This window comes from Camelus dromedarius, chromosome 2 (genome assembly GCF_036321535.1).
Source record: "Camelus dromedarius isolate mCamDro1 chromosome 2, mCamDro1.pat, whole genome shotgun sequence".
Classification (NCBI taxonomy): Eukaryota; Metazoa; Chordata; class Mammalia; order Artiodactyla; family Camelidae; genus Camelus; species Camelus dromedarius.
Window position 1 is genome coordinate 15024814 of NC_087437.1, and position 27339 is coordinate 15052152.

At 54.0% G+C, this 27339-nt stretch overlaps 1 protein-coding gene across 1 annotated transcript in view; it reads right to left on the reverse strand.

Annotated features, from left to right (window-relative positions):
- RAB6B (RAB6B, member RAS oncogene family) overlaps positions 1-27339 on the reverse strand; it is a 55896-nt gene that overhangs the window by 25596 nt on the left and 2961 nt on the right. Inside the window, exon 2 of the mRNA XM_010975529.3 lies at positions 2517-2575. Within this exon, the coding sequence (XP_010973831.1) occupies positions 2517-2575 (59 nt within the window). The remainder of the gene's footprint in view (positions 1-2516; positions 2576-27339) is intronic.

A 27339-nucleotide genomic window follows, 5' to 3' on the forward strand; every position in this document is an offset into this window, starting at 1 on the left:
GGTGGCAGTGAGGCATGGTCACAGTGCCGGGGGACAACTGGGGACACCGCCAGAGCCCTTGGGGATCTTGGCTACTCCCCGAGTGTCTCTGCCAGCACGTTAAAGAAAAACAGTTCCCCCTCTCCATCTCCAGAGAATTCATTAGCATGAGCCTGTGTACGCACAGAATTGGAGCCCTAGCCTCCCAGTCTAATTACCATTTTAGAGGGTACTGGGAAAGAAATTGTACCTGCAGCAAAAAAAAAAAAAAAAAAAGTCAGAAAAACCTGCCGTGGGGAGGGCACTTGCTCTCCTCTGGGCTTTCTCCGCCTCTTGCCACAACATTGGACATTGACACTGGGTCCCTGTGGCCTGTCAGTCTGATGGAGTCTAAAAACCAAGGCAGACAATGTCTCTTGAAGCCCCTTTGGTACCAGCAGGCAGCTGACACCAGCTGTGGGGGGCAGGCCCTGTGCTGGGCCCACGAATGCAGCAGTGGATCCCAGGGGTCCTGGCCTCACCCAGGCCCCAAGCCCATCCAGGAGCCAGAGCAGGAGGAGTTCTTGTGGAGGTGGGAGGCCAAAGGAGCCCTGAGGTCCATGTGCCAGGGGAAAGGGGGCGTGGAAGAGTGTGGAGGGCCCCAACCGCAGAGCAAACGTGTGCTCTGAGCCTTGATGAGTCAGAGGAATTTTTCATGGCAGAAGAGAGGAGAGAAGAGGGAAGGGCATTCCAGCAGAAGCAACATCACGGGCCAGGCATGGAGGCATGACAGGATCACTGAGCGGGAAGCAGCAGGCAGGGAGGCCCGCTGGACCACAGGATATAGGACAAGCAGTGGGCCATGGGAGGTGACACTGGAGACAGAGGTGAGCTGAGATTTTGAGGGACTCAGGTGACTTGGGGAGGAGTTGAGGCTTTGATCCATGCCAGTGAGGACCACTGCAAAGGCCCTGGGGCCACCTCTGCCTCCTGCCACTGCCAAGAACACCAACCACAAGTGTCACTATTATCAGTTGGACATTAATAAGAAATATTATAAATGACTTAATATTTTAAAAATCAAATAACCAAAATAATATCTGTGAGGCCATTCATACACACACATACACACACAAGTAAGTGAATACAAGTCAGACTTGAGAACTGAAGTCTGTTAGAGCAATGACTTGAATGCAAGGCGATACAGTGGGGCTCCCCCTGTGGGAGGAGAGGCCTCTGACAAGCCCACCAGGGTACAAAGCCCTGGCCTGGAGAAACTCAACCGACACGAAGTGCGGCTGAAATCATCATCCCAGAGCCAACGCCCAAGGCTGTGCACGTCACTCGGGGCCCCATGTCCTCACCCTTCAGTCAATTCTTACCAAGTACACTAGGTATCTGGTATTTCAGATGAAGGAAATGCAAAGGAAAAGCAGGGATTAAGAGGGAGGCAGAGAAAGGGGCTGTATTTGAGGCAAAGATACTGACTAGTCCAGAGGGAGACAGACAGATTGAACAGTAGACAGAGAGCTGTGATCCGTAGTGAGCTGTGCTCTGTACGCTTCGTAAGTCCAGGAAGGTTGGCAGACCTCTTAGCACAGCAGCCCCCAGTGTGTTCTATAAATCCTTTGAGGATTCGATGACAAAAGGATTCCATGACTAAATACATCCAGGAGATCCTGCACACTGCACCTCTATTTCCGCAAATCAAAACCATACATTGATACAGTAAAGGCCCTGAGAAGTCCTGCAGTAGAGAAGTCCGTTTACTTTTGTTCAGAGTTCTCTAAATTTATACAAGCACTGAACCTTTCTCCCTGCTTTTTTTTTTCTCGAATAACGCCTACTAACATCCCTGAGAGCCAGTATCTCACAGAACCCAGTGGCTTAAAAAAATGCATTATAGTCTCTGTCTTAAGGAAGGAAACAATACATTTTTTCTCAAAAATAGTTGAAATGATTTACTTCGGCTCCTTGCATTAAAAGCTATAGTTGCAGGGAAAATTCACTTCATTTGCACAAACCTCCCCACTCATCAGCGGTGCCAGAAAAGTGACGTATTACCGACCCCCAAGAGCTCAGACTTAGGCCACCTGGAGTCACCGCTGTTTGACTCCAGGCCATCTTTGAGAGCCAGGAGCCACACAGGTCACTCCATCCAGCCTCCTGCCCATGTAAAGTGGGGTTAGGCCCATCACACCAGCCTCTCCAAGGAAGAAAGTGCCTTAGCAACCGTGTGTGTGTGTGTGTGTGTGTGTGTGTGTGTGTGTGTGCGCGTGTGCGTGTGCGTGTATGAAGGTCCAGCAAACAGCCACACTCGAGAAGCAGGTTCTTCTGCTCTTTCACGTCCCTCATTTTGCGTTTCCTTCATGGAGGTCTGGATTTTCAGAAGGGCTCAGGGTCTTCACCGGGCTGGGACCAGTGCACATGTGGGAAAATCCTCCAAGGCTACATGGACACCCTGGGACCCGCGAATGCCTTGCTCTCACCCCAGCATCAGCGAGCCGGTCACGGCTGCAGACACCACGGGCGCTCGGGGCGGGGACCCAGGAGCTCACCTGGTACGTGTTGTCGAAGCTGTCATACATGAACCGCGTGATCAGAGACGTCTTCCCGACTGTAAAACAAGAAGAGAGGGGTTCAGCCGTGATCCACGCTAGGATCCAAGCTCCTCTAAACACATCTCACGTGACAAAAACAGACAATGAAACAAAAAAGCCCAGAGGAAAAGAAGAGATGCAGAAGCAGAAGTGGAAGGCGGGAGTACCACCCCCCCACTGCCCCCACCGCCCCCACCGCCCCAAAGAGAGAGACCTCGAGGCGAGGCAGCCCCGTCTACACCTGGAGGGCCACATGGGAGTTCTTGCCCGGCACCAAGGAGGCTTCCCCACGCCTTGTGAATTCTTACCACCCAAATCAGGTCTTCCCGCAAAAGCCCAAACGATGCAAGAGCCTCCCATGAAGAATCAGAGCAAGCGTGTGCACTACAAGGTGCTCCCCTTGGTGCGCCCACGTTCACCTGGAAATACTGCCTTGCCACTGGTCACAGGCTGGGAGGGAGGCACGCTCCTTTATTTCCCAGCTGTTCAGCGTGGGGACTGGTGAGGAAGGTGGCTTTTCAAGGAACAAGGAGGCAGGGGGAGTAAATGGGTCACTTCCCAGTGTCTCTCATGGGCAGGACTAGTCTCCATAATGTGTGAGCCCCTTCTGACCATCCAGCTTTTCATAGGATGTTTAGCATCCCTGGACCTCGCTGGGTAAATGCCGGCAGGCTCTTCAGTCATTGTGGACTCCCCTGGACGTCTGCAAATGCCCTCTAAGGGGCAGTAACACCCCCAACTGAGAAGCACTGGTATGGTTTAGGGAATCCCACAAGTGCTGCTAATTTCCCAAACTGCAGTGTTTGGCTTCTGACCTAACCCTGTGCAGGCCCCCTGGGGCCTGGCAGCGGCAGAAATGCCTACTGCAGCATTTCTGAGCATCTGGGAGGGGAGGAAGGAGGAGAAAGGAGCGTTTGTTAGGTCAGGTCCAGCATGGGGTGCTTCTCCACACCGTCCCACCGATTCGGCCACGGCCCTGGAAAGCTCAGAGGGGACTGGACCGGCGGGGCTTGGCTCAGAGCCCCTTCTGCTCCGAGCTGCTGGAGACAGATAACCCTGGTGGGGAAAGCAAAAGAGCCAGCACCCAAGAGTTCTCCATTATGCCTCTCCCCGATTCTCAGACGGGATGTCCACAGGCTGGGCCTGGCAGGTGGCTGGTCACTGCCAGGACAAAGCAGGGCAACCCAACAGGGCTCCTCTGGGAAAGGCCCTATTCCAGCATGAAAGCCTCAATAGGACACCAGGCATCAGACGAATGCGACCCTCTCTCGACAGCCAGCATTTGTAAAGGAAAGGCAATCGTCTTCCAACCAGAAGGAGCACCTGACACACTGTGGGGCAAACTTAGATGCCCCACCTTTGAGCCAGGATTGGTTAGCTGGATTCAAAGCCTGGGGGTGCTATTTAGCTGTGTCATTTTGAGGTGGCCACCACCCCTCTGAACCTCAGTGCCTCATTTTAAAACGGGCATAACAACATCAGAGATTTCAAAGGGCAGTACTAAGAATCAAGTAAGATAACAAAAGTGCCAGGCACGTGGAAAATGCTTAAAAGTGGAAGGAGGGAGCAGGCAGCTGTGACAGCTGAGGCCATCTCCAGATACCAGCTGAAAAACAGACACCACCACCTCTGCGGTATGGCAAAGAATCTGACTCCTCTTTGGTTCTTGGGTGGGAGTAAAAGTACTGTCTTTGCTATTTCTGAGTCCCTGGATCACACCAGAGCTTGTGCTCATGAGGTGACTCCTGGTGGGCCCCTAGTAGCTTCAGGGTGGGGTTATGCCAGCGGGACCAACCTTGTGATCAGAGCTTGGGGCTTTGAGCCCACGAGGGAAGGCAGGGTGGAGATTGAGTTCAGTCACATGGCTGACTTCAATCAACAGTGCCTAAGCCATGAAACCCCAATAACACCGAAGCTTAGTGGAGCTTTCTGGTTGGTGGACACACCCACGTGCCAGGAGGGCGAGGTACCCTGACTTCACAGGGAGAAGGTACGCAGCTCAGTACCAGGTCCTCCCAGACTCTGACCTTTGTGTCTCTTCTTTGGGCTGTTCCTGATTTGTATCTTTCATAGAAAAACTGTCATTAAGTGGAATGCTTCCCTGAGTTCTGTGAGTTGATGTGGTGAACTATGGAAGCTGAGGAGGGTCGTGGGGACCCCCAGATTTGTAGCCAGTTGGTCAGAAGTGCAGGTGTCCCTGGGGATCCCACTCACAGCTGGTGCCTGAAGTGGACAGCAGTCTCTTTGGGGACTAGGTCCTTAAACCTGGGCAGTCTGACATCAACTTGGGGTGGGCAGAGCTGGGACTGAATTGCAGTACAACTGCGGTGTCAGAACAGCCTCATTTCTCTTCTGAACATCTCTGGGCTGAGCAGTAATGCACCCAGGATCTCCTGTAAGTTACCTGGAAACTGCTCTTTGAGTTTCCAACAGAAATTTTAAGTATGTAAAGTGCTTTCCAATTGCTTTAAATTCACACGAAGGTGTGAAGCGGGGGCTTCCCATACCGGGAGGATCTGCTCTGAGACTATCAGCCACAGAAAGGCCTAGCTGGGAACTGCTTAGGGGACAAAAGAGTGAAAAGCGGAGTAACCCCAAGCTAGCAGGAGGGGGATGAAATCAGGGAGCACACAGCATCCTCCTTTTCCAAGAGAAAATGGGAAGTTACTGCCTCCTCAGGAAGAGAGGCACTGGTAGCTTCCCTCGGTGGTGACACACAGCATCCTACACCTCGGAGAGAAGGGGGCGGGCATCGGGGAGCAGGGTGGAGAGAAGGTGGAAAAGCACCATCCTATTCTCCACCAGGCTCTTCCCTGAGCTGAGCAGGTGGGGAGGAGAGACAGCCAAATCCCAAAACGCCGCTAAAGGAACCGGAGTTTCATGGAGTAGCTGAGAGTTTAGGAATCTCCACCTGGCTTCTCATGCCAAGTTCCCCCTTCTCAAGGCCACAGCCACGGCCAGTGGCATCGTACTGGCTGGCAGGTGACTGCTGGATGGAAGGAGAAAATCCCAAGGAAACCAGCCGTGTCTTGGGACTGTGCAGGAGGAACGTTAGGTGTGGGTCCTGGTCGGTGCCAGCATTTCCTGAGCTTTCCCACAATCACCAAAACAGGCCACACCTGAATCCTGTATTTACAGAGCACGTTTGAGGCACACCCCAACGGCTGAGCCAGGCAAAGATTTACACAACAGCAGTAAACAGAGGAGACGGGACACCTGCCTGCCAGAAGCTTGCAGGACTTCTGTGCCTGCAGCAGTGCTGCGCTAAGCCCTTAAGACCTCCCTGGTTAGTCCTCAAGTCCAAGCGGGAACTCATGTCGTCCCCATTTGATCTAAGGGGAAACAAGCTGACAGCATCCTGCCCAGGGCCAGAGCCGAGAGCGGCCAGGATGAGGCGGCTGGACCAGGAACTGAGCTCCTATTCCAGATGCTCCTCAGAATCCTTGGGTCCTGCTGGATTTCAGGATTTTTCTGGTTCGTTATTGTCACCACCGTGGACGTCATAGCCCTCACCGGGGATAGCCTTGCCAAGCCAAGGCACCTTCTTCTTGAGATGGGCTGGAGGTGGGGGCCTTGCCCTACTCAGTCGGTGCTCGACCCAATCTGGAAGGTCAGAAACTGGGGATTAAGGCCCCTGTGGGGTACAAGGAGGGTCCAGAAAGCGGGGTGGGGGGGGCAGTTTGAATGCCTGGCGCAGAGCACACCAACTGAGGCCTGGACTCATTGATCTGCTGCAAAAGGGAGTGACTTCTCCCCATCCTTCTAGGCCAGTTTTTCTCTTTCCTCAGAGCAGAAGCCCTCCCCTTCCCTGCCTGAGTGTTTCCCCAAGACCACCCATACTTTTTCCACAGCTGTCAGGATAACATGGCTCAGACTCTGCCTGAACCTGTCAGCTTGGCCTCCCTGCTTAGAGCCCTCCCATTGCCCGTCCTTCCCCGTGGCCCTTGTCTGTCACTGCAGGTAAATGTGCATCGACACTGTGGCTGGTGTGTCCCGTCCCCGCCACAACCTGAGCAAGACTGACCGCAGGGCCGCCACCCTGACCCTCGGCCCCAGGGCTCCAGTGCAGGACTCACCAGCCTGCAGGGGACCCACCAGCGCTCAGAGCAGCGCCTGGGCCACCCTGTCCGAGGGGAACTTTGGGAAGGTGTCCTCTGCACTTTGTCTCTAGGGCCCTGGGGCAGAGCTTTACAAAGGAGCCCCTTGCCCACTGCTGCCCTGGCATCACATAAGGGAGCTGGGGGGGGTAAGGGGGCCACCTGTGCCATGCTCCTCTCCCCCTGAAGGGCAGAGGCCCCTTCCTCACCGCATACCCCACCCTCAGCAACTGCCCTGGGTGGAAGGCGCTGGAACCTGGAAACGGAGACCTTGCACAGCCCACCTACTTGGTCACTCTCAGTGTCACCATAAAGAGCAGCAGGACAGCTGGAGCCATCACCTGGCTGGGCACTACCGCTGGGCCAAGGCCAAGGGGTACCCAAGAGGGGCAGCGCATTCAAGCAGCTCCGACAGGGCTGGGCAGTGGGAGGGGCCAGAGACATGGGGGGCGCCCTCCGCCCTCTCCTCTCCCCCCTCCGCCCCCACCCCCTATCCGGCCTGCAGTCGCCCTCCCCACACAGCTCTGTTCTCAAGGTCACCCCGTCCCACTTCCCCTCCAACAGCTCTCAGACAAGACTGCAGCACAGCGAAGCTCTTTCCGAGGACAAAGATTCAGCTCTACTGGCAGGATTTTATAAAAAATAAGTAGGTAAATCATTATTGAGCTTTTTTCCTCTCTGCTCGTGTCTCAGCAATATTCCTGTAATCTTCTGGTAGTTTAGTCCCACACGATTAAGCAAGGAGATGCATTTTTCCTCTTTTGAAAATTCATTACTTGAGCACTGACTAGGAGCCTCTAGAAAGAGGGAATGGAAACGCTAACTCTCCCTGGGCTTCTATTCAGTGCCAGACAAGAAATTCCTGGGTTTCCTCATGTAATCCTTGTCATGATCCGGAGTTCGTTCTTACCCCCAAGGTCACGGAGCTGGGAAGCAGTGGAGCTGCCGTATAAACCCAGATACGACGCCGAAGTCCTCACCTTGTGCACCACGTCGCGCCTGTTTATGGAAAGGTCTGACCAGCAGCAAAGCAGATCACAAAGGGCAGGGGCCCGGGTGGCTGGGCAGTCAGGAGGGCTGCAAGGAGGAGGCAGGGCAGCTGCGCAATGGTGGGAAGGGGGGTGAGGGGGCAAAGGAGAACAGGCATTTCAGGTAGGGGGAAACGGTGAGCAAACGCAGAGGCAGGGAAAGGAAAAGCTTGTGGGGAGAGAGGGGAGGCGACAAGCCAGGTTACGGGGCGGTGGGGGCAGCAGCGTGGTCAAGAGTAGGGGGGACACACTTGGAAGCTTCTATAGCCACATCTGACCTTTGTCTCAGGGAAAATGGGGCCAGACGGGGTGTGTGAGGAGAAGAGTAAGTGACAAACATTGTTAAAACAAGTGCCCTGAGGCCAGCAGATTGATTTAAACCAAATTCCATCTCTGGGGCCAGTTGTGGAGGGAGGGAAGGAACAGACAGAGGCAAGCCTGGGGGTGTTGCCGAAAAATCAGCCTCTGCACCCCAAGAAGCAAATTCAAACTCAGAGGCAGAGTATGGGGAGCAAAGGAAAGAGCAGCTTTATAATTTTGCCCGGCAAAGGGAGTCACAGCAGGCTAACGCCTTAAAGATCGTGATCCCCTCTTGGGGTTGGGGTCTTGAGGTTTTATAGAAAAACTCGACAGAACAGAAAAGGTGATAACAATCAGGGTGTTTTACAGGGTGCCGTATTCCTCTTAACCTCAACGAATCTTCAGGAGGCACTCCGGCGGGTCTGTCCATTCTTCTGAATTATGAGTCCATTATCACCATCCTGGAGCGTAGCCTCTCGATTAAAGTTACTCTCAGTAGAGAATGAATCAGCAAACAGTTTTGCATCAGGGAGTCAGTTTGTTAGTTCACTTTATACGCCTTCAGGGGGGCAGGGGTGAGATGGCCGGGCCATGTGGCCACATCAAGGGGCGTGGATTCTCTCTCGGGGTGCCTGTGACTGTGGCAGAAATGGCACTGTGTGTGACTCTGAAGGCCGGGTTAGAAAAGGCAGCTCCGCTTCTGTCTGGGTCCCTCACACCCCGGGAGCTAGCCCTTCATCCCAGCCGCCATGCTGTGAGGAAGCCCAGTGCCGCCTATACGTGGGAGGACCACCCGGAGACACCCATGCAGCAAGAAAGGGACGCCCCCCGCCAGCAGCCAGCAGACCTGTGGGCGGGCCAGCCTTCAGATGACTCGAGCCCCAGCCTTGGAGCCCTCAAAGTGGAACAGAGACACCCTTTCCCCACCAGGACCCACCCAAACTACAGATTCCTGAGCATCAGTACACATTCTTGTTGTCTTGACCCACTAAGTTGTTTTTTTTTTTTTGGTAGAGGAGATTGTTGTTACACAGCATTTTTTTTAATTTACACATGTGTTTTAAGAAGAAAACTTGCACTTCTAAGGGGCAGGGGGACACATCTGGGGCAGGAGTCCAGCAAAAGAGGTTGGCTCTCAGTTAAAGCAGAGGCAGTGGGGCGGGGGAGAAGTGGGGAGCAGAGGAGGGTGACGGAACCCAGTAACTGGTGAGATTTAGAGAAGAGCCCAGCCTCTTTGTCACCTGGCTTCAAGCCTGGCAGATGAAGCCATTCCTTAGTCCGAGTAAACTGGACACAGAGGAGAAACACCAAGTCATCACCCTGGATTCAGGTCACCCATAAAAACTCTTTAAAACTGTCAGATCACAGCACAAATATCAGCACTACATTCAGGGGGGAAAATTATGTAATGATTAATAATAATCATTCAACCTCATGAGCTGAGGATCTTAGCTTACTTTTCATTACTGACATCACCACGAAACAGTCATTTTCTTACCCACATGTAAGCTGGGGGCTGAGGAGTCTCGCAAACCCATGGGCTGTCCAGATAAGCTCAGTCCCACACACCCTGGAAATTCCAGCAGAGCAGGGTGGACTGATGCTAGCCCTTCACCCACCTGGACCTCATCCACTGGGCCACTCACTCCACCAGCCTCCCATGGGCCCTAGTCTGCATCACAGTGGCAGGTTCTAGGTAATAGATTTTTGATATGGGGCCACAATGTCCTCTGCATACAGCTGTCCCTTACCCACATCTCTCCACAGCTGCCATGTGAAGCCAAACCCTTCCAGGGCTTTGGGGTCAGTGCCCACGAGGGCTCCTAGGCTGGTGCCCGGGCCACACAGTGATAGCTGAGTGGACTATGAGCCCCAGACTCCCACTCCGACACTGTCTCCCTCCATGAAAGACCTGTCTCCAACCTGTCATCTTCACGGCAGGTGTGGGTGGAGGTGGAGAGATTGCCGTGAGGGCCAGAAATGGGGAAAAATGTGAGGCAGAGCAGAAGAAATTAGCTGGAGACTTGGTAGAGGGTCTTCTGAGACTTGGTGGTGTGTGTTCCACCCACGGGACCTCCCCATCACAGAGCCAAGCCCGAATCTGCCCCACCGTCTGCTCTCAGCCATACACACACATGTCCCATCCACACCAGCTCTGGGGCGCCGCTGGGTGGTCGGTGGGTCCTTGTCTGGTCCTCCTCAAGGTCACAGAGCTGGGCCCTGAATGGAAGGCAGGAAAGATGGGGCAGAACTCACTGCCACCTCTAGGCTGCTCCAGCGGGCTGCCCACCTCTTGACGCCTGTGTTTTCAGGAGAGTGGTCCACATGCCAGGGAAAAAGTCTCTGCATCCTTGACCCACACGGCCCCCACCAGCCAGCCCAGGTCGGAGAAGGTCTGCAGCTGTCACCAGGTGGCCCTCGGGACCGAAAAGACAAATCTACTTCCCCAAGGCTCAGGCCAGCACCCCAGTCCCAGGATGGGCCCAGCTGGCTCAAACATCCCACCAGCTCAGTTACAGGAACACAGATGGGAACTGCTGTGGAGTGCTGGGAGGGGCCTGCCCACCGAGGGGCCCAGGCCTCCTCCTGATGCTGGGAAGGTGGCCAGGCTGTCCTGGTCCAGTGTCCCTGCTCTGCAAGGGCCTGGGGAGAGGACCCCGCCCTTCCCCTGCACCCCCTGCCCACAAAGCCCCCCATTACTGGCCTGACCATGGGGTGCACAGCCCTTAGGCCCTGTGGTGACAAGAGGAACAGCTGGACAGGGGAAGAGCTGCATCTGTCTGATCCTTGTTTCCTTTTGTTGTTTTTACAAACCATAAAACCCAGCCCATCCTTCCTGAAGAGTGGACAAGCATGGGGCGCCAGGGGCTTGGCTCCCATTGCGCATCCCACCCTGCCGCCCATGCTCAGAAAAGCAGCTCTGGCCTGGGAGCTCTGCCAGCTCCTACCTGAGCCCTGAGGGGCTGGCTGGCTCACCGTAGGCTAAATGAGGAAACACGTGAAAATCCCATTTCAAACCGTCCCCCAAAAGATTCAGACGGTAATTAAGAAATATGCAAAGCTGTTCATTGGACACTTTAATTAAGTGTGTTAAATCCCTCTGCCAGAGGATGCTCAGCCACCTGGGCCTCACCGGGGGACCCGGGGAAGACAGAACAGAGAGGGAGGAGGAGGGGTTGCGGGCCAGTGGTGGGGGCTGGTCTGGCCCCGGCCTTTTCTCCCCCTCCAGTTGCGAGCTGGCCCATTCCTGACCTTCTCGCTTGCCCATTGTCCTCCGCCTGCCCCATCTCCTCTGTTTAAGCCCAGCGATGCCAGGGAGGCCTGCCCTGCGTCAGGGGCCGCCAGGTGCCCTCCACTCCCCGCTCCCCACCAACATGCACCTCAGCTCCGCCGCTCACCAGGCTAAGAGGACCAGGGAGGTCAGGCTAGATGGTCTTCAAGGCCTGCTTCCGCTTTCAGATGAGTGGCAACACTTCCCAAGCCTGGAATGTGGCTGGATGCAAGCACCCAAGGAGGGCTCATTGCTGGCTGTGGGCGGAGTCCTCTGACCTTGGACCTCACTAACCTTCAGATATTTCATCCTAGCCATCCCCACTTCCACCCTCACCCGGCCTGGGAGCCTGAGAGATCAAGAAGGGGCTGAGGGGCACAGCGGCCAGAAAGGGTGCCCCGCCCGGAGGGAGAGGCTGCGCTGCCCGCGTGACTGCTGTGCACAGGGTGCTCACACTCATTTGATAGCCCAGGTTAACCCTTTCCTTTTTATTTTCCCCCCAAAAGAATCATGGTGATTTCTGAAGATAAAACTGTTTAAAATAATATCAGGGTATAGCAGCCACCAATAACAATAGTGAACAGCTACCCAGTCCCTCTGAATGCCCCTACTGTGTCTGCAGAGGTCCAAAGCCATCCTCCCCAGTGCAGGAGCTTCTCTTGCAGCTCTGCTGTAGGCACACGGCCTAAGCTTCTGCCATCAGATGCTCACATGACACTCACCAGAAATGACGAACATGAATCTAGTGACGTGTGGGATGCCCCTGGATTCCACACAAAGGGGCGGCCATGATGTGGGTTTCAGCATCAGCCTTGCCAGTACCCAGCACAGGGACTGTATCTCCCCCTGGACCAGTCCTGATGTGACTTACGCTGCTGCTCCAAGCCTGGTTCTCTGGTCCTCCCGGAGACTCTGAACTGCCCAGTCATCCCTCTCATATATTCACTGCCTGCTCAAATCAGCTGGATAGCAAGAGCAGATTTCTCTTATTTGCAACTAAGAATTCTGAGGGAGGTACAAGGCACAGGATAAATAAGCTAAAAAGATAAGACTGGAGCAAAAAGTTTGTCCGGATATATATCTTATAACATCTTACCCAGTCACTGAGGTCAGACTAATTGCCTGAGCTCCCTGGCAGTCAAAGCAAAAAAAAAAAAAAAAAAAAAAAAAAAAATCACAGTTTTCATGAAAAAAAACCCCAAACTAGTTGCTGAAAACAAGCTTTATAAGAGTTGGGTAGCAGAAAGTTCTTGCAAAAGGTCTAGCATGCAGAAATCCTGCAGCCCATTAAAGGGCAAATTTATGTTTATATAACTAATTGGATGAATATCATGGATGAAACTTAAGGATGCCAACTGGAATGACAACAACCCCTACCCAAGCCAATGTCTGCAGTTAGGGGCTCAGACCAGTGTCCCCTGCAAACAAATGATTAAATGAAAAAGCAAAGGCACAAGACGTTAGCTTCTGGTCAACATGGAGTAACAGGGACCAGATTTATCTTCTCACTGGGAACAACCAAAAGACAGACAAAATATATGAGAAAATGATTTTCAAGATAGTACATCAGGCAGTGAAAGACACCCTGAGAGACATGAAACAGATGAGTGAGTGCCCCCACGACTTCCCCCAAATTGTTGCTTTGAGAAAATTTCAGGACGCAGCACACGGAGTGGGGAGCAGGTGAAATCTGGAAGACTCCTTAAGTTGAGGAGATAGAGCTGAAAGTCCAGAGAAAACAAGGCAGCAGAAGGTCACAAGACAGAGTACCGAGAGGAGGCACAGAGAACACCAGAGGTCTGCAAAGCGGCCGAAGTCTTCAGCTGAGGATTGATCAGCAAATGTGTGTAAAGAAATGACTCAAGTCTTGGGAAAGAACCACCCAAATGGATTAAAGGAAAACCATGCCTGGCATCCACACAGGCCTGGGGAGAGTGCCTGTTCCTACCAACTCGAGGGAAAAGCATCCTCATTCACAGGACATGGGAGTTAATTCAGAAGGGCTGTGCCTCAGGAGGGGGAAATAATTAGCCCAGGACTGAGCCCCACTCCAGCCCAGCTAACAAGCCCTAAAGATATTTATAGGAATACAAAACCTATCCAACACACAACACAGCAAAGTTCACGATGCCTAGCATCCAATAATAAATCACCAGGCTAAAGAAGCAATAAAGTGGGTCCTTAATGAGGAGGGGGAAAAAATCAATCAAAATCAACCCCAAACTGACACAGATGTTAGAATTAGCAAACAGACATTAGAAAACAGCTATTATGACTGCATTTCATATGTTCAAACAGTTGAACAGAAACATGGAAGATATTAAGAAAGACACAAATTGACCTCCTAGAAGGGAAAAAAAACTGCAACATGGGAGATGAAAAATACACTAGATGTGGTTAGCAACAGATTAACTGCAGAAGAAAAGGTCAGTGAACTTGAAGACATAGTAAAACCTAAAATAAAACACACAATAAAAAGAATAGAAACAGATGATTGGAACACCAGTGAGCTGTTGGATGCCATCAGGTGGACTAACACGCATGCAACTGGAGTCACTGAAGGACTGGTGGGGGCAGGGGGTAACAGAAAAAAATTTTGGAGAAATAATGACTGAAAATATTCCACATTTGAGAGAAAATATAAATCCACAGATCCAAAAAGTTCAACCTACTGCAAGCAAAGGAAACATAAAAGAAAGCACACCAAGGCACATCATAATCAAATGGCATAGAATCAGGAAGGAAGGGGGAAAAAAGTAAAAATAAAAGTAGCCAGGGGGAAAAAAAGACACATTTTATTGAGAGAAACAAAGATAACAAATAAATATAAAGAAGACTGCAATTTCTTCCTCAAAACAAGGCAAGCAAGAAGACAATGGGGCACTATTGGTAAAGCGCGGAAAGAAAAACCCATTGACCTAGAATTCTGTAACTTTCTAGATAAATAATATCTAACGTCTTTCAAAAACAAAGATGAAATAAAACCTTTCCCAAATACTCAAAAGCTGACAGAATTCATTACTAGCAGACCCTCACAACAAGAAATGTAACAGGTAGTCCTCCAGGAAAAAGTCAAATGATACCAGATGGAACTGTGGACTTACGTAACGGGATGGGGAACACAGGAAACGGTCCCTCCATGGGTAAATATGTAAGATTTCTTTCGTATCATTTAAATCTCTTTAAAAGATAACTGACTGCTTAAATCAAAACAACAAAAATATATTGGACCTAAGGAAATATAGAAAATCTTTGTTACCTTGTTAGAAACCACACAAACCCAAAGAAATGCAGAAGCCATGCAAACCTGAAGAAAATGAAGTGACATCTCTGAAGTCCTGGAGGAAAAATAGTGTCAACACAGATTTCTATACCCAGCAGAAGTCTTTCAAAAATGAAGGTGAAATAAAGAAGTCAGATGCCAAGACAATTTATTGCTTGCAGACCTACAGCACCAGAAAGGAGGTTCTTTGGGCAGAAGGAACAGGACATCCACACACTCACACTTACATCACACAGGGTCAGTACACACCCTGTACAGTCTGACAGACCTGCATTTTAATCCTGGTTCTGCCACTTATCTGCTGTGTGATCCTGGGTTAGTTACTATCCTCTCTGAGGAGTCCTCATTTGTACAAGGGGCAGAAGTGCCTACGTTACAGAAGTGCTATGAGTCCCTCGAGAGCAGGAAAAAGTTAACATTCTGGGTGAAAGGCATAAATGAAGTCTTTATACTATTCTTGCAACTTTCTATAAGCCTAAAATTACATCAAAATAAAAAGTTAATGGAAAAAAGAAACAAAGAAATGTGACTTTTTAAATTATGCACACACACGAACACATGTGTATTACATCCATGTCTCAGGGATTCCAAGCACATTCAGGAAATGGCTTGTTCTGATTAATTAAGCACTCTAGACAACATGAAATTTTCTTAAGGAACCAGAATGTACCTGCACGTGGCATCAACAGTCTTCACAAAGAACTAGGACCTAGCGGGGCACTGGGGAACTGCTGTGAGCCCTCCTAACCATGGAACATCCACACACACACAAACACACACGCGCGCATGCGCACACGTGTGCTCAACTCAGCAGGCACCAGAAGCTCTGGTTGGGGTCCGGGGGACTCTCTGGTGTCTTAGCTGTGAAACTGAGATCCTGGTCAAGAATGACATCTTCAGGATTTCTTGAAAACCACCTGAGATTTGACCACACAGCTCATGTGGGCTGCAGAGCTCCCAACCACAGTCAGCCCATCCACCATCTCAAACACTCCTGGCAGCTTCGAAAAGGCACAGGACCTCTCCAGGCTCCAACAGCAGCACCAGCGCCTGCTAGTTCTGAGTGCTAGCCACCCTCCGCCCCGAGGTGGGACAGAAGCCCCCACCCGCAGTGCACACACAGCTACCCTCCAGGCTGGCTTCCCTGGACGGCCGGACCCAGGTGGGCAGAATGCACTTCATTCCAAATGGCTTGAGGCTCAGCTCAACTCCAGCCAGACCCCACACTGGCCAGTCATGTCACGTGTCTGAGTAGCTGCATGAGTGCTGGGAGGAATTAACTCCTAGTGAGGATGTGTATGTTTGAGAGAAGGAGGAAGCACATGCTGAATTCCCCACTGCCAGCTGACCTTTTGACAAGGCTGGTATTAATGCAATTTGGTAGTTTATTTAACTGAGAGGAACTCTTGGCCCATCCACAGCATGGAGGTTGGCAAAGTAATATACATGCTCACATTAATGCTTTTTCTCCCAAGGCAAATTGCTGGCGGTGTTGATGTTAAAACTTCACTCACAGGGAGGAGTGGGGCAGGGACAATGGGTAAACAGTGCTGAGAGGCACGGCTTGTGTTTCCCAGATGGTCAGCTGAGGTCCAGTCAGAGGGCCTTGTGACAATGGACCCACAGCTCCCATCCAAAGGGGCCCAGCTGTGACCTGGCCATGAGGCCAAGCTTGTCCGGGCAGGTGGAAGGTGGCCTCTAGGTCCTGGGCTGCTGGAGGCAGGGCATCCTTTGGAGGAAGCCTGGGCTGGCCGACCGCGGGTGCTGACTTTACAGCCTCCATGAGCACAGCGAGCTGCTCCCAGCATTTGCCTCTTCCTGTCCCTGCACACATCCTCACACAGCCTGCTGTCTCTATTCTCCTTTTGCTGCTCTGCCAAGGAGGACAGGGCACAATCCCAGCCCCTGCAGGTCCAGAGCTAGCTGGTGAGGGGAGAGTGGACGTGGAGACCTCCCCATTCAGCCAAGAGGAAGAAGACCCCTCCTGCCTTAGGGCACCTGCTCAGGATTCAACTTCCAGGTGAAGTTTAGAGATGAGGACCACTGTTTCTGGGGTGGAAAACACACTCTCGGTCTCTGGGACCCTGGGCCTGAAACGGCACAGGACCACCCAGCAGGCAAGGAGGAGCTCTATGTCTCCAGCCTTTGTGGACCAGAGATGACTGCTGGCCAGGCACTGTGGTGGCCAGAGAACCAGCCTATGGGAACAAGGAAGTGGGTCGATATCCAGGTCTGCGCCTGGACTTGGATGCCCTGGTACCACAACAAGGAGATGTAGCCAGGCTTACCTGTCCCCATCTCACAAGCTCCAGCTCCTTAAGCAGGCCTTCTCAAAAGCAGCATCACAGATGGTGTGAACTATCGAAGACTCTGGAACCAACCTGGCCCAAGCCCCTCACTGAGCTGAGGACATGTGAGGTCAGAGAAGAAGGATCACTTGCCCAAGATCACACAGCACTGGGGTCACAGGCAGACAGGAACTCTCCTGGTGCACAGCCAAGGGCTCCACCCCTGAGGTTTCCCTGAGCCCACAGGCTTACCAAAGTGCGCACACGACAGGAAGATCCCACCTCCTGGGCCCCAGTGGAAACACACAACACGGGAGGAGCAGCAGAGATTAAACCAAACTAAGGCCCCAAACCCCAAAGACAGATCAGAGTGGCCTCAGAATACCAAGCCATGGCAAGAAGGCACCTAGAGATTTGTCTGATCCAGTAACAGAGAGAAAAATCAGAGGCCCAGGAGGCAGGTGGGTTTCCTCAAGGCCACACGAAGGGAGAGCAGCAGCAGAACCAGTACCCGACTCCCAGGGGCCTCCCTCGGGCCTGCTTTGGGTGGCCCCAGGCAGCTGCTTAACTGGGGACAGGTCACAGCCCCTCCTGGAGCCTCCAACTCCTTGTCTACAAGAGGAGGGCATCGCTAAGGTGTGTCCTCCCTGGAAAATCTTCACCCCTGTCTGTATTAGTTATCTTCTGCTGTGTAACACACACCACAAAGTTAGTGGATCAAAACAGCACACATTTCTTATGTCACTGTTCCTGTGGAGCAGGAGTCTGGGCTCGGCTTTTCTGGGTCCTCTGCTCAGAGTCTTACAAGGCTACAATCGTGTCCTGGCTGAGCTCCGTGTCTCTCAGGAGCCCGCGGTCCTCCTCCAAGTTCCTGTCTGTGGTTGTTGACAGAATTCAGTCCCTTGTGGCTGGAGGACTGAGTCTCTATTTTCCTGCAGGCTGTCAGCCAGGGGCTGCTTTTGCCCTAGAGGCCACCCACAGTTCCTAGCCACGTGACCTCCTCATTGCCCTCTCACCACACGGCAGCTCACTTCTTCAAGGCCAGTAAGAGGAGTCTTCTAAAGAAACAACCGTGGGACTGACAGCCCCTCATCTCTGCCCTACAATACTGGCAAGAGGCAAGGGTTAGGTTCCACCTGCACTCAGAGGGAGGGGACCAGACAAGGGGGTGTCCCATTCGGGTCACCTTAGGTCACATCTGCCACACTATCTCACATTCCTAAAAGATGCCCCTCTTCGCTTCACTCTGCCTCTGCCTCCTCTCCCGCAGTGGGGCGAGGCGGCTGGTCACCTGCAACAGAGCCTCACAGGTTACTCTGCCTTAGACTGAAGCCACCAGCCAGCCTGGGCAGAGGCTGTGGGAGGGCAGGGGCTGTGATGACCTCCCCACGCATTTCCCACAGCACTTCCAGCCCTCCCCTGAGCTGAGGTGGGTAGATGAGCAGACACTGCTGTCTAGACCTGAACTCTGGCTTCGAGCGACCCTCGAGCTGCGTGATGGAGGCAGGGGAGGAGCTGAGTTCTTCCGGCTCAGCACCTGGAGTCCTGCCCTCTGATGACGCAGGTAGGAGAGGACCAGGGTGGGAGGGCCAGCTGGGCACCTCTCCAGGCCTGCACTTTACATTCTGATCTGGGCAGCAGCCTCAAGTGCGTTGGCTGGATGTGGAGGAGAAAAAGGGGGTGCTTCATGAATTAGAATCAGAGGAGAATTTCCGGATCCTGGTGTGACAAGTAGGATCTGTTAATATCCTAAAAATAAGTGGCTAATCTGGGAGTGGCTTTTTTCTCCCTAAAAAGAAACCCTTCTCAGAGGAGCTCTCTACACAGAGAAGAACAGAACCAAAGATCTCCTGCCCTCAAGGCTTGACCCTATTCACGGCAGCCCAGTCTGGGAACCGCAGGGTCCCCGTGGGGCAGCGCGGACCGGCCTCGGGGAGGGAGAGGCGAGGCTCATTCTGCTCGTGGAAGCCCAGCGTCTGCAGCACTGCGGCAATGGAGCTGATGAAGCCCTCCCTCATCCCCCAGGAAGAGGCGAGATCCCTTCTCTCCACCCCTGCTCTGCCTGGCTGGGGTCATCAGCCCTCCTTACAGCTGTAGCCCCCATCCCTCACCTGGTCCTCCACACAGATACAGAATTGGTCCCATCACTCCTGTGCCCCAGTACCAATCAGTGCCTCCATGGGATCCTCCAGCCTTTAATTCTTTTTGGTCAGGACCCCAGGATGGACACTACCACTCCCTGGAGCCCTGTACCACTGGGCTTTCCCAAGGCCACAGCACGTGGCCAGCTGGCCCTGCAGCGGGGACACATGTACATCTGTCTGTCTGGTGGGAGCGTCTCCCCAGCACCTCAGTGTTCTCATGGCTCTCTTTCCCTCATACCTCCTGACTCCCCTGGTTCTCCTCTCCCAGCCCTCTCGGTCCACTGGACCGGGAAATACACAAGAAACGTCTTTTCTGAATCCTTCACTTTATTCCTTCAGTTTGAGCCATGTTTACTCCCCGTTCATCAACAGGGCCATTTTCTCTACCTCTCTCGGAATCCACACACGGCCCCTGGAGGGGACGGTTTCCCGTGGGGAGGCCACACCTGCAGCTGTCCAGTCCTGAACCAGGGATGCATCTCTTGGTCCTGCCTCCGCCCCAAGGGTGGGGACAACCAGGGGACCAGCAGGGGTTTGAACAGATCAAAGCTGAGCTGGGCTGCTCGTGACCAACTTCCAGGCTATTTTCTCTGTGCCAGGGACCCTGGGCAAGGGTGACACCTCTGCTGAGTATCAACTTGAGGGCACAGGTCCCCTCAGCCATCCTGACCTCATAGACAACTACTGTGGCCCTGCTCAAAGGGGACATTGCAACTGACAGTGATGCATAATTAGGATATTCTCCCCCCACCAGCTACACTGGCAAAGGAATCCCCAGGTAGGGCTCGGTAACCTCCATGAGCACTGCTTGGGCAGATGACAGGAGGGGCAGGGAGCAGAGGCCACCAGGGCTTTGGAGGCAGGGGTTTCAGGCCTGGAGAACAGCTCATCGGACCATGAGCGGGCCTGCAGGCAGGGGACCGAACAGCCTGCCCCTCTGGGCGGGGGCCGGGTTCAGGGTGGCAGCCCCCTGCCTCCCTGTGGCTCCCACCTTTTGCGTTTTGTGCAGCTGGCTTCAGGTTGGGTTTCTGTGTCCAAGGAGGGAGGTTCTTTCCCACATAGTCCTCCCTCAAGTCCTCAGGGGCCCCTGCGCTTGCTGGGGACCTGGAAGCCAGCAGAGGAGAGCAAGGGAATCCAAGGAAGAAAGCAAAAGTCAGGTGTGTGCTGGAGGAGGAGCCCAGCAAGGGGGCAGTGACAGGAGGCTGCACAAGAGGGCATGGGAGCTCACAGACCTGGTGACAGAGGGTGGAGGGAGCCCCCACACCCAGCGGCCAGAGGGGGCTGGCGAAGCTTGCACATCCAAGGACCACGGGCCTGGGGAGCTTACACACCCGATGGCCAGCTTCTCACCAGGGGGCACATCCCGCCCTGAGCAGGTGGCAGAGGGGAAGAGTCCGGCAGGACTGCCAGCAGTCCAGGAGCACCCAGGCAGGACAGAAGCGGTCAGGAAACCCAGGTCACTGTAAAGGCTGGAAGGACAGAGGGGCTGAAGGTGGCCAGTCTGGGTCCACCTGAGGACAGTGTGGCCTTGCAGAGAAGGACAAAAGCCCCTCCCCTACAGCCCTTCATTGTTCCTGAGTTCTCACTCAACAGAGAAACAATCAAGGAAATATGCATCCCCAGTGGAGCTAAACTTCAGGGCCAGAAGGAAGTTCAAGCTCACCTCTCACAAGCCTTCCTCTAAATGCCATCCTCTGCATGTTCCCAGCTGGCCTGGTTCAGGCCGCCTGGATCGCCTGCCTGCAACTGGGCCACATCCTCATCTTCTAACCCATGTGCATGTCTCTCCTTGGCTGAAACCCCCCAGTGGATCCCGCTGCCTGCAGGGAAGACCCATACTCCTGTGTGTGGACACAAAGCCCCAGGAACCAGGGTTCAACTCCTCTCACCACGCTCCCACAACCCACGCCAAGGTCCAGCCACCGTAAACCACCCTCGATTCCCCAGGAGGACCATGCCCTTCACAGCCCTCGGCCTTGGCACAGCCAGGCTTCCTCTGTTCACAATGCCTCCCCTTGCCTGCCGGTGAATTCTGTTCACTGGGCACTACCTCCTCTGGGAAGCCTTCCCTGATTCCCCCAGGAGACCACGCCCACAGCCTTGCTGTGTACTTAATGTTCATATTGACACTGGCTGAGACTTACTACCTACTTACCTCGGGCCAAGCACTGTCCTACGAACAGCGCTACAGAACCTCTAGCCTGCAGTCCCCTGGGCCGTGTCCTCGGGGAAGGCCAGGAGCAGTGAAGTTGAGGTGCTCTGCTTGTGAGCAGCTGTGGGGCCACAGGGCAGGTTTGGGTGAGTCTGCCCCTCCCTGCTGGGCAGGGCAGCAGGGAAAACACCAAACAACCGCAGACTCGGAGAGCTGGGGGCTCTTCTCAGCTCAGCACTAACGGCTTCTGGGTCCTGCACTCTGTGTGAGTGCTGATGCCTCTCAGAGCCCCACTTCCCTCATCTGTAATATGGGATAAGCAGCCCCACCTGTCAGATCACAGGGACGCGCGTCCTGCCACTCACTACACAAAAACGGTCCCTCAGTGAGTCTCAAAACCTCGCACCCTACTTCTCTTCCCCTTGTGCATGTACGGAGGTGGGGGATCGCTGTCACTATTTCATTAACAAAATTACCTCTCACTGGAGCATTTAACACGTGCCGTGTACTGATATATTTGGTCTTCATGAAAGTCCAACAAGGGAATGAATACCCTACTATCTGGGGAGGAAAATGAGCACAGAGTGGTCCTGATACATCCCAACACCCAGACACCTAGGGTGGCAGCCCAGGGCTCAGGAGGACTGCGTTGGTGATGGGGCTGGAGTAGGAGCCAGGACTGGGTCAATAAGGCTGCTGGTCCGCTGGGGACACCGCATACCCCGGGTGGCTCTGACCCTTTCCCAGCCCTCCCTGCCTACCACCCACCCACCTGGATGCAGAAGGGAGTCCTGGAGTCGGAGTACCTGGGAGCTGTCACCCTTCTGCTGTCCTCATCACGGGTCCTCTCTGTACGGAATAAACGTCTGCCAGCAGGAAGGGCAGGACAACCCCATCCCTGTTGCCTGGCAACCTGAGCCAAACACATCATCAGAAAGGATGAGCCAGAGCACCCCAGGGGCACAGCAGGGAGGGCTGGGCCCAGGCAGGTGGGCCTAGAATGCCTGCCAAGAGACGAGGTGGCAGCCTGGAGACGACCCTGCACTGGGACCTGGGGCAGTTCCGGGGGAAACATTTGGCAGAGGCCCTGATCCCGTGCCTTCATCCCTGCAGCCCCCTAACCCATGCCGTGTCCAGGCTGGGAGTGTTACTGGCTTGGCATCATACTCTAAGCTGGCGCTGAATTATAGAACCAGTTAGAGCTCCAGTGGGCTGAGTGATCAGCAAGTCCAAGAGCCTCCGGGGACAGATGGAGAAAGCCGGAGATGGGCTGGGGCTTATCCATTCACACAGCCAGCCAGGGGCACACCCCAGACAGAACTAGCATCTCCAGGGCCCCGATATCTCCAGGCCTGGAGGAAGAGTGAGGCTAGGGGAAGGATTACCCCAGAGCAGGTGGGAGCCAGCTGCTCAGTGTGACTGGCTCTTCCCTTCCTGGTAATAAGTTCTCAGCTGGAACCTGGGGAGCGTCCCTCCTCCACCACAGTAGGCCTCGGGCTCATGGACGGCTTTAGCTTCCGCCACCGGAAGCAGCTCCTTTCAAATCTCCCCAGATAAGCAGCTCATTCTGCATAAGAACAGAGTGCCTGCTATGCAACCCTGGCTCCATCGAACTCTTGCACAGAGACCTGCTTCCTTCCGAGAGCCCACTGCCCTCCTCCCCGCTCAGGGCCCCCTCCCCTCGCCAGCCTGGGGGAATCTAAGGCCTCTCCCGCCCACCTCCATGCTGTGCTCACAGGCTCCTCTTCAGCAAAGAACTTCGTGTGTAATTCCCTGGGAGGCATTCATGGGGCACCTCGTGTCCATAAGGCCTCACCATTCTTCTGTCCACTGCCCCCCAACCCCACCCAACCCCGAGCCTGGCCTGCCTTTGAGGCAGGAGGCCCAACAGTTCCCTGTTTCTTGTGTGACCAGGGTTCGGATTCCAATCCTGCCACACCAGCCGTGAGTCCCTGGGCACAACCAGCTCTCTCTGAGCCTCTGCCTCCTGGCCTGCAAAACAGGACGGATCTTACACCTACCATGGGGTGTGGGGAAGGTCACGGTGCCTGGTGGAGCCTTGGGCACAGTGGGTTTTCCTAGATGCCACCTGGGTTAACTGGGGGAAGGACACAGGAACCCAGGAGGGTCAGCTCCATTTTGTCAGGAAGGAATGGACCCCTCCCCATCCACCCTCCTCTCCAAGCCACTAGAATGACGACCCTTCCGAAGCAGCGACGTGCTTGAGCCACTCCGCTGCTGAGCCCCTCCATCAGTTCTCCACCTCCCTTGGGATGAAGTTCCAGCTCACGCGTGGGCCCGCCTCTGTGACCTGCCCTCACCTCATCTCCAGCCGCAGGGGAGACTGGGTGTGCCAGTTACCCCCATAGGGGAAACCCCTTTCTCTAGGGAAACCCCTTTCTCTAGGGAAACCCCACTAAGACAGCAAGCCCCTTCCCCAACTGTCCAGGCCCTGGAAAAAAGCTGTGGTCTCCAGCACAGAATGCACTGGAATGAAGTCTTCCTCCCTTGCCTGTCCACCGCCCACAGCACCTGCTGGAGCTCCAGTCTGCCTTCCTTTTGATGCATTTTTCTGGAAGTAACCTTTGCTTTAAAGGCTCTATTCTGCCCTCAGGGGTGAGGTTATCACCTGCTTTCTCCTGAACCCTGGTCTGTCCCTTGGGTATGCCACCACCTGGGAAGAGGTGATACCCAGCCCGGGACACATGGTTGAGTCACCCAGGCTCCCACTGGCCTTGTTACCAAGAGACCAGGATAAATATGCTTTTCTACTAAAAATAGATAATTTTACGAAAATGATGATGTAGTCATGGCAGTGAAATTTCCTTTTTCAAAAAGATCCCACTTAATTCCGGGCCCAAGTTAGCGAAATAATAAAGGGAGTGGGGAAGTTCAACCCCCCCCCCCAAAACAGTAAAGGACCTCTGTGAGGAGCCCTCTCCTGCCCTGTTCCAGGAATCTTCCTCCTCTCCTGCCGTGTTCCAGGAAGCGGAGACCAGCCTCCTCACCACTGCAATCCCCTCGGGGCTTCAGTGCCCAGGCCCTGCCTGGGCCCCACTTTCCAGCAGCCTGTCTTTCGGGCTCTCACAAAAGCTGCCCATCTCAAGGGCGTGTCTGGTGCTTCTCCCTGGCAACCTTCCCCATCTTCTCTGTGGTGAGAAATGGAAAAGGATGACAGACCGACAGACACATAGACGGCTGAGGAGATGCCCAGTACAGCAGCCCACCCCTGATGCTTATAAATTTTGCTGTTCTACCTAACCTTCCCTCACCTTCCCCCGTGGGTCTGTGCATCAATTTTCTCTAAATTATTTACACTGAGACCAGACAGCCCTGCACACTCAATGGCTCATTCATTCTGCAACAGTGGAGGACACGCGGCCGGAGGACAGGGACTCTGCAGCCTGGGTGGGACACAGATGGTACCACCCTCAGGCCTGCCCTGGGCCAGTCTGCAATGTCAAAGCAATACCTATAAGCATAAATATTCATGGGCTGATTTTAGGGACGTGATAAGTAGCGAAGGACAATGAGGTTACCCGGTTACATTTTAATGGTATTCATTACAATTTGGAGGCTGCAAATGATAATGATGATCAGACCATGCAAACGATGGCAATTACTATTACATCTGCACAGAGAGTGTCCTCATTCCTTCTTTTTTCTTTTCTGGCTAGTTCTCGAGTTATCTATCATCAACACTGAGGGCGCCACCTTTCTCCTAAACCAACTACAAGTTACTTCTCATCTTGGTGTCTGTCTGACTGTCTGTCTGTCTCACCTCCCCCACACCTCTTCAAACAAAATAAAGCAAAGGTTCTGGGTCTGTACCCAACATTCAAGTTCTCTCTCTCTCACATTCCAGCCATTGAGGCAGGGAGAAAAATTGGGCAGAGAGGGGCTGAGGCACACAGCTGCGTGGTAATTTACCCCAGAGCTCTGCTGGGGTTGGATGTGTCCCTTCCGCCCCACCCTTCTGCTGGCCTGGCTGCTTTCTCACAGTTCTTCAGAGAAGGTGGTGGGGATAAGGGCTGCCCTGAGGAATTCAGCTTCTGTGAGAGGAATGCTGCACTGGGCACGACCGAGGCTAAATGATCCCATCCTCTGTGAAAGATGCTTCAGTGTTGCTGATAAAAAATCTTCGGGCTTGAGAAAGCGGCAGGTGTCAGGATGAACAACCCTATCTCAAAGCCGCCTTGATTTCTTTCACTTTCAATCTACAGAGGGGCCATCAGCGATTCCCACACGGCAAAGGTCTCTCATCATTTTCAGATGAGACGTTTAATGAGCACAAGCCTCCTGCAGGCGGGGAGGGGGAAAGATGACTAAGATCCAGTCACCTCAAGGTGCTGACATTTGCCCTGAAGGGACTCAACGTTCAGATGGGGCATTTGTACCTAGAAAAAGCGAATAAACACTTAAAAATCCTGAGCAACCAAGACAACAGAGGTCATGGGGCAGCATGGAATTGTTTTCAAAAACACTCAGGAAAAAAACAGAAAAAAGCTCCACCATGGTGGGTGCCCAGGTGGGCTGGGCTCAGCAAAGCCAGAGGGGCTGGGAGGCAGTGGGACGTGGCTCCGGCACAAGTCCCAGGCCAGTGGTGGCCCCTGGGTGGCTGTGGCAGAGTGGGTGGAGGGAAGGCAGAGGCCAGGCTGGGCCACCACGGTGGGGAGGGTGAGCCCTGCGGGGCGGCGAGGAATGAGATGGAAGTGGGGGCACCACCCCTCCCTCCTCAGCACTATCAGGTTGACGCCTGCGGGTCACCCTCACCCTCCTGCTCCCACCCCACACACTTCTGCAGAGCAGAGACGAGAGCAGATAAAACTCCCTGGGGAGGGCGGGCCCCTGGCAAGACCTGCTCCCTGCTTCAGCCCAAAGGAGTCCCAGCAGACAGAAGCACTTCCTCCTCTGACACCCGCCCCCAGAGGTGGGGAGGACGCCCTGCTATGTGCTCCCACGGTGGTTGTTCCTCTCTCCTTCGTCCCAGTGCTCACAGACTTTTACTGTAATTATATCCGCAGATGTCTAGGCTCCCCAGTGGACCATAAGTTCCATGATACAGGGATACACTCAAAGAACTGATTGAATAAATAAAGGGATGCTGGAAGGAGGAAGGGAGAGAGGGGGAAGGGAAGGGAGGGGAGGGGGGTTGATGGAACAAATGACTGAACGATCTAAGCTGCCCGCAGGGTCACTGTGCTGAGTCCAGGAGTGCCATTCACCCTGTGCTTGAGGTGGATGGCTCCTCCAGTAGCACAACTGCTGGGGGCGGGGGGGAGGGGGCTCAGGGGGGAGACCGATTAGAGGGAGAAGCTGGCCTGCTGGCCTCAGGCTGGGAAGGTAGATTGCACTTGTGTCCCTCAATCTTCCTGCTTCAGCTGGAGGAGCCTCAAGGAAGGCAGATGAGCAGAGGCCAGAGGGCAGCACACACGTCCCATCCCTCTGCCCTGCCACACGCGTGGAGAAGCCCCAGGGGATGCATCAGAATTCAGGAGGAGGGCTGGGTCCCTTCTGCAGACACCTGCTCATGACTGCCTTCTATGGACACCACCAAGTGCCCAAGTGCCCTCCTCCAGTCCCCCACCACTGCCGTCAGCACAATGGCACGGCCAGCAGACCCAGAGAGCCTTCTGAGCACCAGCAGGACTGCACAGCCTCCCTACTGCAAGGAAACCCTTCATCTGGGTCCACAGCACCCTCCCCACAATCCCTCCGCCTGCCAAGCTGACACTGCTGGCCAGCCTGTACCCCATGGTCCAGGGCACAGCCACCATTCTGCTGCCAGGAGGGGGCGCTCTCTTGTGGGCTAGAGGTGTTCTCTCCAGGGTGGCTCCTCAAGGCTTCCCACTCAAACCAGGTCCCTGAGATCTTTGAAGGCCTGATGGTCCCCGGGTTATCTGGTCAAGGGCACCCTTTCATCGCTTGGCTCTGAGGCAGGCACTCCTCTCTGGGATCCAGCTGTCTTAGAGAAATGCTACCACTATGCCAGGCACAGGAAACTAGAGAAGGCCACATCTCTCCAGCCCCTTCCCCTGGCCCCTTTCCGGGGACAGCCCATACAGGCCAGCCTATGCTGTTCTAGAAGTCTCTGTTGTGCTCAGCTGACCCAAGTTCCCCATGTACAGAAGGGGAGGTTACCTTGGAGGTCACACAGGGAGGGAGAGCCAGGGTGCGGGTGAGGGCTGCTCCCTCCACCACACAGGCTGCAGAGGATG